At 34.0% G+C, this 10,936-nt stretch overlaps 2 protein-coding genes and 1 long non-coding RNA gene across 3 annotated transcripts; 1 reads left to right on the top strand and 2 right to left on the bottom strand.

The window, feature by feature from the left end:
• Window positions 1-3,215: 3,215 nt before the first annotated feature.
• LOC135145400 (uncharacterized) lies at window positions 3,216-3,788 on the bottom strand. Its single transcript, XR_010283440.1, has 3 exons — window positions 3,689-3,788; window positions 3,373-3,444; window positions 3,216-3,307 (listed from the first exon to the last, which is right to left on the bottom strand). It is a non-coding gene; the product is annotated as an uncharacterized LOC135145400 (long non-coding RNA).
• A 1,729-nt stretch (window positions 3,789-5,517) lies between these two features.
• Window positions 5,518-8,376, top strand: LOC135145432 (sorting nexin-33-like). Its single transcript, XM_064077531.1, has 8 exons — window positions 5,518-5,562; window positions 6,229-6,369; window positions 6,431-6,596; window positions 6,847-6,893; window positions 6,948-7,181; window positions 7,238-7,557; window positions 7,625-8,147; window positions 8,276-8,376. Exons 2-8 carry the CDS (start codon window positions 6,265-6,267, stop codon window positions 8,366-8,368), a joined length of 1,488 nt encoding a protein of 495 aa, XP_063933601.1. The 5' UTR covers window positions 5,518-5,562; window positions 6,229-6,264; the 3' UTR covers window positions 8,369-8,376.
• Window positions 8,377-8,465: 89 nt separating this feature from the next.
• On the bottom strand, window positions 8,466-10,454 carry LOC135145418 (exodeoxyribonuclease-like). Its single transcript, XM_064077512.1, has 4 exons — window positions 10,282-10,454; window positions 9,615-9,722; window positions 9,480-9,550; window positions 8,466-9,429 (listed from the first exon to the last, which is right to left on the bottom strand). The coding sequence occupies exons 1-4, from the start codon at window positions 10,306-10,308 to the stop codon at window positions 8,466-8,468; spliced, it is 1,170 nt and encodes a 389-aa protein (XP_063933582.1). The 5' UTR covers window positions 10,309-10,454.
• Between the last annotated feature and the right edge of the window lie 482 nt (window positions 10,455-10,936).

The raw sequence follows: 10,936 nt of genomic DNA, 5'->3' as shown, positions 1-10,936 counted from the left end.
TTTTTTAGTTTACACAATCGTGGTTATTTAAGAGCACGTGCTTTAATATCATGCTCAGCATTCGCACTTGTCCACATATTTACTTCTAGTTGAATATATCCATAGCAGCAATTATTACCTAAGTAGAGGCTTATCTACCAGCAAAGTGGGTTGAAATAGCAAATTTGCCGCTGGTGTTGAGAACAAAGAACTTGAGGCAGCAGCCGGATGCTTGTGCTTTTGTCCATTGCCAATAAAATCCTTTTCCTTCTTAAATATTTACTGTAGAAGCTAGCCATTTCGCAAATAATATTATAAGCCCCCCTCTTCTTGGGCTGCCACTACAGGTGGTCGACTTTTCACCATAGGCCAAACGACGGGTATCTGAGCGCCTCTCGCGTATGAAAATGCTAAGTAGGTTCGACTTACTGAGCATATGCAAAGGACATCTTATAATGGCGGCTTGAATACCCACAAATGTCTTCCTTTTAAATTGTTCTGCTTGCATTTTGATAGAGTCCTTTATTAATTTAAAATGGAGCTTTCTGTGAAGCATTTTTGTAAGTCGAATATATTAAGGTAAATTCACAAGAAAAAGTTTCGAGGTGCAGGCCAATTAACTTGAGCTGAGGACCGCCCTAGAAAAGAGGGATTCCTTAAATATTATGTTGGTTTGGTTGAGTTTCCAATTCACTTTTTTCGTTTGGTTCTTTCTGAGTTTTTGCGTTTTTATTTATAACTGGTTACTATACATTTTAAAAGCATACGTATAATAATTATATAACGTTTCCTTCTTGTAATACAACGCCATCTCATAGTCGTAGAAGTATTTTTTAAGTTTGTATAAACACCTCTTATTAGTGAAAGACATATATTTTCTCCCAAGAAGATCAGCACTAGTTTTTGTGTAGGGCTCGACTTAATAGCATCAAAAGGTGGAGAACAGGGACCCGACGACCAAAAGCGCATATTCTAAGTGCTTTAACTTGTTTTTCGTAAATCTATGCCTTTTAAGATCTTTAAAATTAAAGTTTAATCGTAAGCTTGTAAAAGTATTAAGTATATTAAAGTAGTATAGTTTAGTTTGATTAGCAATATTGTAAGCCATATGTTTGATGTTTTAGAAACAGGTTTATCGTTAAAAACGTATTAGGTGTATTATTTATTTTAATTCTAAGCATAGCCGCATAACATATCTCTGTTTTAAATATTTTTATTTAAAACTTTATACTATTAATAACAAAAAAAAACTTTATAAGTTAGGGAAAAAACGAAATATACATGCCTTAGAAATTTGTTTAGTATATTAGTACAAAATGCACTTAAATATCTTCACAACCCTCATGTGGCCATTATAAACCCTTCTGTTGTCCGTTCTGTATAACTTTCGAATAAAAAGTATCACGGGCGTTGCTATGACTACTTCGAATAATTGACATAAGTTATCACTAAAACGTTGCCATAATTCGTATTAAACCGGCCCTTTTTAAGCGTCTTTCCACAATTAATTAGATAGCTTATATTTTATTTATAATATACTACTGAGGCATTTGTGTTGCTGGGCTAGAGCCAAAGACACACGCTTAAGCTTAACTGATCATACTTAAGCTCACGAGGACTTGTCAACAATATGCATATTTGGTGTAATATTGTTAATTAGGTATAAAAAGAGCGTGCTTGGAGGTTGTCATTTGTAAAGTTGATCGAAGCGGTGCTGAACTTATCGTGAAGGCTTTTTCATCAGTGCTATTCACGCTGAAGTGTACCGCAGAGCGAGATTCCTACCTCCCGTGCGCTCTCGAGTTTCTTTCTTCTCGTGTTTCGCCTCAAGGATGGGAGACAGTAATATTTTTACATAGCAAAAGGGAGGAAGCCGTGCCATTGACCTGTAAACTTGTTTTTGCACCCCTCTGCCTTTGAAGCCTCGGCAAATATAATCTCTGAAATCAAACTCAGAATTCTACTGTCCATTAAAATTGTATTCGACTTTAACTTTTTCACTGGTTTTCAATTATTTTTAAAATTTTTTTTGCTTAATTTATTTTAAGGAATCGGCTTTTTAAATGCGGACGTACTTACACCCCCTTTCCTATTGCCCTACTCGTTGCTTTTTTTAAATAATTGCGTGTGTACGCTTATTAACTTACATAAAATTTACAGCGGAAAATCATAATTAAAACAGTTTATTTTTAAGGGCAGAGTGCGACTAATTGCTTTATAACGGGGTGGAAGGGATATTCTTCCAGTAATAAAATAATTGTTTGTTTAAAAGTATTAAAGGTGAGGGCTCAAAGATTATGAAATAGTAACAACTTTCGGGAACTCAATGAATCGTTTTGATAAATAAAAACATATTGATAAGGCCTGTTACTAGCCAAGAATTGCAAAAGCTCCTAATTCCATAAGTGTTTCAAATTATAAATAGGCCAAACACAAATTACTGGTGTAAGTACGGGTATAATGTTCTAGTACAATTAAAGTTTAGGTTAAAAATCTGAGTATATTAGGTCGAAACAGCAGTAGAGGTTATAAGAAAAAGTTATTAATTTTACTCTTGACAAAGGTCAACTACACTATTGCAATAAAAACTAAGAGTTACTTTGCTCTACCAATGTATGTATAGAACCGAAATTATAAAAATAAATTTTTTTTTACCGAATTGAAAACTATCTAAAGCTAATTAAAAGGAAGAAATCATTGTACACACTTTGCGCATCTCTATATCTTTCCGCTAAAGAAGCTATATGGGGACACAGTGAGTCGAACAGCTCCTAAGACCTTTTCAGTCACTACACCAGTGCTAATAGGAAAAACGCTTTCAAGTGCGGTGCCCACTTATTGGACTTATATTTATTATTGATAAATGTCCCTTTGAAAAAGATAAGCAACGAATAATTGACGCCACTGAAACGAAGTTAAGCTTATTTAAGATAGTATTGGATACCGATAAAACTTAAGTGTTATAGTAAAGCTACTTTTAAAAAGGACGCTCCTCAAAAGTGAGATTCATAACTTTGAGAGATTGCAGACCTTCAAAATATACTACAACTTCTATAAATTTATTTTATAAAGTAGTTTATCAATTTACTTCAAGTCTTTCCTTGACGTAGTCATATACTTTTTCATATTACTATAACATTCTTCTTAGCCTTATTAAGTGGGGACACTAGATTTTGTACCGTTTAAAATCTAATTTAATCAATAAATTTTTTTATAAGATTTAACAATATGGGTAAATATATTATAGTTAAAACATTTTGTACAAGTTGCATCTAACGCTAAGAAAATTTATAGAAATGCCACCTGTAGACTTCCTGTCTTACTCCATCTATAGTAAATTATTAAAAAAACAAGTTCTTTTGGTACAGCGCAACAAAAGCTGACATATTTAACCTTTAGAACTTTGAGCATAAATATGAGAACTTGAACCCTAGCGTGCCCCCTTACAAAACTTCCGTAGGGTAGCTACATATAAAATAAAGATTTATTATTAGTAGTAGTAAAAGTAAAGTTTATTTAATTACCAATAAAAAAATATATTCACTCAACTTTATAATATATTTTAGTAAAGGGTTTAAAAATAGGAAAAAGTAAAAATATACTCTAGTATTTTTTAAATATTAAAGTATCTAAATTATTTTGCTTTAAAAATAGCAAAAGTTTAATTATTAAAAAAATCACATTAATTATTTAGTATAAAAGCTTATACCGAAGACTATAATGTAAGCTTTTGTGCTTAAGCGTTGGGGCTCCTATTCTGTCACGACACTTGAAGGACCGTTGCATACCGTCAGTCACAGTAGCCCGATCTGCCGTACTTACAGTGCTGCTACGGTGGGAAAGCGTTGATGATAGACCACTTACACCGCATATAAGCGCAACTTGGAACGCAAAAGCAAAATATCTTATTTTTTGAGCACAAAACAAGGTAGAGCGCTTGCATTTACCGCTTGGCCCTTTACCGCAATATATGCATTTTACTGTCCCCATAATAATACTATCTATAATAACCGCTATGTATCTTTTCTAAAAACTTCATAGAATATTCGCATTTTCAGAAGAAAGTGGAGGAGACAGCGTAACGCCTCTCCCTTCAGTATAAAGAGCACCATTCTCTTCGCCGCGTTGAATATTTTTTCCAAGTGGCGTTGTAGGTACTGAATATTAACTAACGACTCGATGACGGATAATTTACCGTGGTCTCAATGTTAAAGGCAAATGCAAATTTGCAATTTCTTAACGTTGGATTGTTATGAGGAATAAGCACAGGTGGGAAGGTGTAAGTAAAGAGCTCTGAGAATCGCTTGACCTGTTATATCCATATGTAAATGACACTCAGGTTTGTCTCCGGGTGGATTTTAAGTGCTCTTAGGTTTAGCTCAGAACAGGCTTGTGCTTATGACGTGATAATACGATATAATATAAAAAAAGAAATTCTACATATTTTTAAGCACTAACATTCTAAGTGGGTTTTGTAAAAGTCTAAAACCGCTTAAGCAGTGTACATCTCTTTCAAAGAGGTGAGAGAACGTATACCCAAAAGTGTATTCTCCCACAGAACTTAATAACCGCGCCCAAAAAACTAGGAGATAGTGAAGAATTACCGTGCGTAACCTCCGCCATTCGGCCTGGGGTGGAGGGAAACCGATAAAAAACAACCCACCTGTGGGAGAGGTAGCTAGACCATTCCGACTAATATGATTGTTTCTTTGGTATTATTAATGATCTTTTGCAGATTTTCTTTGAAAATAAGCGCAAACTGCCAAGTTTTACCGTTTACTTAATTTATTTTTGCGTAACTCGAATTTAGTTTCCGCTTGTCTTCTCCACGAATATATATATAGTTATATAGTTGTAGATGTATATAACGAATAGAAAAAAAATGTGCGTCGAGAGCGCATCGCTTGTCGGAAGCGTTCCCTTAAATATCTTATGTAAGTTTTTTTTACCCTTTGGTAATTTGTATGCTTATTGACACGTCTAAACTAACAGCACTAAAACTTTAAAAAATAATTTAAGTCATCCCAAACCCAAAACCTCTAGTAACGTGTTGGTGTGCACAATAAAAGGTGCACCTGTCATTAGTCACAAAAGTCTACTTTGTTACGCCTGTAAAAGTGCGCAACGCTCTTACAATAAATATTCGATGCGTGTATTATTTTAAGATAATGAAAAGTTTGTAAATTACAAACGTTAGTAATGGGATTTTAAATTCTTGAGAGGCCCAGTTTATTAAGTAACATCATTTTTTGGCGCAGCAGCGGTAAAGTGCACGGGTATTCCGCTTTGGCCTTTACACGTTATTAAACGCCCTATTGCCAAGTCAGTTGCTTTAGGAAGATAACGCCTTTAAATTAAATCTTCTATTGGTTTCGCCTTAGTTGATTAGTGTATGCTTTCCTTTCTGGTCCAATTGCGTTTTTGCAAAAAGCATTTTTAGTTTTGCTTGACATTTCAGGCAAATAGCGTTTTAACTTGATCTGACTGTTACTTTTCTCTCCGTAAGCGGTGAAATTTATTGTATAACCTGTTAAAAATTAGTTTGGGGTAAGCACGAAATACTCAAAAGTAAGAGTATAGTAGGTAAATTTGATCTTATGAAATCTGGTTTAATAAATCCTTTTTAAAAAGAAATCTGAAATTTATTTAAATTATATTTTTAACGTGGCATTTTAGTTTTTTAAATGAAATTTACTTACTTGCGCACATGCGACCTCGAAAAAAAAATTCTAAAATATATTAAATAGCTGTCTAATATCGTTTAACAATATAATTTAAATAAATTTTTTCTTATTAAAACTGCGTCAGGGTGATAGGCGATGGCTAGAACTTTTGTAAATACCACAAAGACCACGAGTAGAAAGAAAAGTTCGATTAAAATCCACTTAACTATATTACTCGTATATGTATAACTGTTTAAAATAATTTAAAAAAATTAATGCTTATAAGTTGTCAACATAAAATTTATTTTTAAAGTTCATACAATGACAATTATCATTTATTTGTGCGATCTCAGGACCCGTAACTCCATGCATGTTTCAGTTATTTTTCAGAGCACCATGTGTTCCTCAGTTTCGCTCTTGTTAAAAGTTCTTGCCTTAAAAGTAGTATCGCTTAATTTTTAAAATATTTACAGGGTATAAGTTTCTCTATGTTATACCTTTTTATTCAATCGTCTTTTAAGCTTTAAGCATTTACAAAACTCATATATTTATTTATTTACATTATACTTATTAAATTACCTTGTAGGTTTTCATTTATGAATATATATTTCTAAGTCTTACTATGGAGGAACAAGACGATTGTGTGATTGCTTTATATGATTTTACACCAGAAAACGACAATGAGTTACAGTTTCGTGAAAACGATGTTATCAAAATCATATCATATGTACATAATATGTATTAATTTAATACTTTAGGTATTTTTAGTTTCTATCCGTACTGTAAAGGGTATTGGTGATGGTTGGTGTGAAGGCGAGTTAAATGGAAAAAGCGGATATTTTCCTAGCAATTATGTTACTTTTAAAAAAACGAAAGTTGAATTAGATTCCGACTTTGAAGAGGAAACTTCATCTTTTGAGGGAGAAACTTCTTCGAGAAGGCCCTCTATGGCGGGTTGGTGGGTTTTACTTAGTATAATGTGTTTATATCATTTTTACTTTATAATTGTAGATCCAAGGTAAGCTCGATCCTATATTTTCGTAGTTAAAATTATTTTTAGGAAAGTTTAGTTTCAATAAAGCATTTTAAATATACTTCAACTTATTAAAGAGACTTATTTAATGTCTTCTTATACTCATTTTTTAAACAACTTTTTTTTTTTAAAGTTTATCAAAAAAAAAAATTAATTTTCTCATTCATATAGTGCTTTCTGCTCCAGTTTTAGTTCAGAGGCGCCCACTTAGCTACACCGTAACTAAAGCTTTTCTTTAACTTTACCGTACTTTTTATATTTTGCCATAATAGGCTTTAAATTTGCTTGGAAAAAGCATTTATCGCTATTCGAACTTCGTCAAATCTGGTGCTGAAGATTTCGTTTTAGGCGTTCCTTTAGAAGTTGAGACTGATCAAAAGATCTTCTGCCAAGAAGGCCCTTTTGGCGTCGAATGGCAGCCTCTTCCACATCCTTATAAAGTTTCAGTAGAAATTCTACACGAAAAAAATAAAAATGCAAAGAAAGCTGTAAGCTATCTTTTTAAGGTACTTGCGGGGATTTAAACAAAATTTTTATTCATTACTTAATTGTTTTTGTTAAGTCCACTAAGTGTACTGTGGAAAGACGTTATCATGATCTTGAATGGCTTCAAGATCAACTTTTACGGCGGTGCCGACTTATTACCATACCTGATCTCCCTGAAAAAATAAAAACTCAGCAGGGAGCACGTGTTTTGGAAAGCTGGATCAATAAGATTTCCACGCATCCGGTGTTTGGCAATTCCGCTCCCTTCGAGATTTTTATGCAATGTTCAAGTGATAAGAAGGAGTGGAAAGGCGGCAAAAAAAGTGTCGAACGCTCGCCTTTAGTTGGTGCTGCTCTTCTCTCTACGATTGTTCCTGCGAAACCTAAAGATTCGCCGTAAATTCTAGAAACATTTTTTATTTTTTATTTTACGAAGTTAGTGTTGTTATTCTAACGTGTTTAGAGTTTCGGACATCCGCAGATTCGAGTCTTTTTGCCACAAACAAAGGCAGAGTTTTTCGAAGCTTAGTTCCCACTGCGACGCCATCTCCAGCGCCATGGTGAAGACCCACTACTCCCGTTTTTCATCTATATGTATGGAACTTTCTAAGGGAAATGAAGTCGCCATGGTCTGCTGCTGGCGAGAAACTTGTGATTTAGACAAACAATTAACCAAAGCAATTTTGGTAGCCAGTCAGACCTTTGAGTGGATTGGGAAAAAATGGGCAGAGGCGGTCGCGTGGCAGACTCTGACTTTTGAAGACTATTCGCGCGAGCACAACTCCATTATTATAAAAAGCGAGTCCACGTGTAACGTTCAAGGGGAGTGTCTCTCCCGGACTTGCGAAGTAGCTAAGTTAGTCGCCCAGAAAAAGACCGATCAGGCACTGTTGGATGCCGTCTTGAAAAAATGCGAAGTCATATCGGCATTAACGGAAGCAGAAATGAATAACTTTCACTCTTTTAGGAGGCACGACATCAAAAAGGTAATGAGCGACTTTGAATGACAAGAATAGTTTGCTTAGTTTTGTTTTATAGTATAAGTATTTATAAGTGTTGATCTTTTGGTCTGAAACTACTTTTAGGAAGTGCGCTGATGTATACTATATATTAGGTCCTAGAAGATATAGTTTTAAAAGAAATTGAAACCCACCAAGCGATAATTGAAAAACTGCAAATGGTCAAGAGCGCAATTGAGAGCGCTTAATTCTTGTCGTCCTGAAAGTTTTTAAAACCTTTTACTTGATTAAATTTTTTATTTATGTTTATTAAGAATTTTTTTGCTAAAGATTATTTATATTTAGTTACTTTTTACTACCCAAAGTTAATAGTATGGGGCAATGGTCTCCCACGGAGGTGCCTTCCGACGAAAGTATCTGTGAGTCATAGATAAATACGCCAGCGGCTTCTTGTTCGTCATAATTAAACAATGCGCAAGAGCCAACAGAGTAGTCCAACCGAAGCCCACGATTGTATGGGCGGTTATTAGCCCGTTGAGACCAGTAAGTGTAGTGGCCTTTACTTTCTGGATAGAAAAACCGAAAGGAATCCACAAACCCATTATCCAGTAAGCGGCCAAACGATTCCCTTTCTTCTCGAGTGCATCCGGCCGTTTTCGCGATATGCTTTGCTGTGGGATTGTAGATGTCAATGTCGCAGTGGGCTACGTTGAGATCGCCGATAAGTGCCACGGGTTTTCGTTTTTCGTATTTTTTTAATAGAGCCAGTAGTTGAGTGTCCCACTGTTCTACTCTATACGAAAGCCGCTCGAGTCGCACACCAGAGTTGGGTACGTACACCAAAAATAGATAACAGCTTTTTAACTCCACTAAAACTACACGGCCTTCTGCCTGAGCACCTTGTATTGTAGGATAGCTAATACTTATAACTCTGAAAGACTCGTGAGGCATAGACTCCTTATTTAGTAAAAAAAAATGTTCGCCAGAAGTGTTAGGCGAAGTGTTTTTCTGGGCATAATTGGTTATACTCCTTTGTTTGTCCGTACTCGTTAGCTGTGTTAAGTCGATTCCGCTGTGTTTTATAAACACCGCCACCCCTGAGTAGCCCTTTTTAACTGTGCTAAAAACCCAGAAAGATTGATAGTCTGGAAAAAGTTCTTCCATGCGGAGCTTTACTTCGGCGTTTTTTTCCTGTAGTTTATGTTCTTGCAAAGAAAATAAATCTGGTTTGTACTTTAAAATAACTTCCTTGAAAGTAAATAGTTTTTTTTCGCAGTTAAGAACTGAGCGCAGTCCTGCAACATTCCAACTACATTTTTTTTAGTTAAAAGCAGTTTTTCTGTATGTTTATAAAGAAACCTTAAAATCTTAAAATAGGAAACATCATCGTTAAGTTCCCTTTCCTTTAGTTTATCTGGAGTTACTGCAACCTAGTTGGGCGTCATATTTTTTATAAAAAAGAATAAAATTATTAATAACTTGTAACTCCGATACCTTATTATCATCACCTGTTTTATTTTTTTTTTCGATGTAAGAAAGTTTTTTAGTATTAGAAACCCTTTTCATCCAAAGGTGAGCAGCGAATTTTTTTATAAAAAATATCTATATTAACGAGGAAGGTATAATATAAATTTACCACGAAGATTAAAACAATTTAGTTAGCATTTAACAATATCAAAGTCGTCTGGACAATAGAGAAAAGTAAAGGAAACCATTCATATCTGTTAATTTCTCATAACACTTAATTAAGTAAACGAAGAAAAGGATAAAGTAAAGAATTTTATAAAACTTTATCTAGTTAAATAGTATACTATTTTTTAAAGGGTCACCCTCTTTATTATAACTTAGAAAACTATATATTGTAAGAACTAAGATTATTGCATGACTGCTAGGTGTTAAAATGTTTTAAAAACAAATTAACCAGTGATTGTGTACTTTCACTTTTAAAACTAGGCAAGATAGCGTAACTATACTACATATCGGAACACAAAGTGTTGCAAGTAAAATGAGTTTATTCAAGCACATAAATATAAACACCAGATATTATACCTTTGAAAAAAAACTAAATGCAGTTAAAAGTCTATTAGGTTTAAACTAAGAAAGAATTCAGTTTGTAAAAACCGCTAAAAGTCGAGTGAAAAGGGTAACATCCAAGGAATACCTTCAAAGCCAGGGCATCGGAAGCCATTTAGCCCCAACTAACATATCGCCATGTGGGGCGTGCTTTTTGTAAAAGGCCCGTGTAAGTTTGGTTAGAAAAGAATTAGATATATAAATCATACCTCATTAGAGAGATATTAAAATGAAACCATTATTTACGGTTTCTTTGAAAGATTTAAGTTATATGGTATTATTTTAAAAAGTACGCAGTTGGAAAAAGTTAAAATAATAGTCTTCTAAAACAGACCGCTTGGGTTAAAACTACTATCAAGCAGATGAAGTGTTGTAAAACCAGGTAGAAAAAGTAATATAAGTCAGTATATATACAACTTCACTTTTAATGAATGACAAGGAGAGAAAAAAATAAACAGAACTTTACAGAACTAAAGAAAAAAGGCAACACCCAAACACAGAAAACGGTGCTCGACCGGATTCAGTACAAGAAATGATGGCATTTTCCGATCAAAATTTCTAATCAAAGTTATATAATTGCTGCCCCGTACAAAGTAATTAAAAGCACGTTAAAAATTAGTGTGCCCCCTTCATTAATTTTTACTTAAAAAAATATTTCGCTAATCTCGACTCTTTAAATAAGTTTGTTAAAAACGCTATTATAGTAGTTCTTTTTTTAAATAATAATCTAGTACAAAATTTGA

Source organism: Zophobas morio, unplaced genomic scaffold, assembly GCF_036711695.1.
Source record: "Zophobas morio isolate AGI-343-1 ecotype UQ-CSIRO unplaced genomic scaffold, CSIRO_AGI_Zmor_V1 ptg000148l, whole genome shotgun sequence".
NCBI lineage: Eukaryota > Metazoa > Arthropoda > Insecta > Coleoptera > Tenebrionidae > Zophobas > Zophobas morio.
Note: the sequence above shows the minus strand (reverse complement) of the source record. Positions and strands in the feature narration are given on the sequence as shown.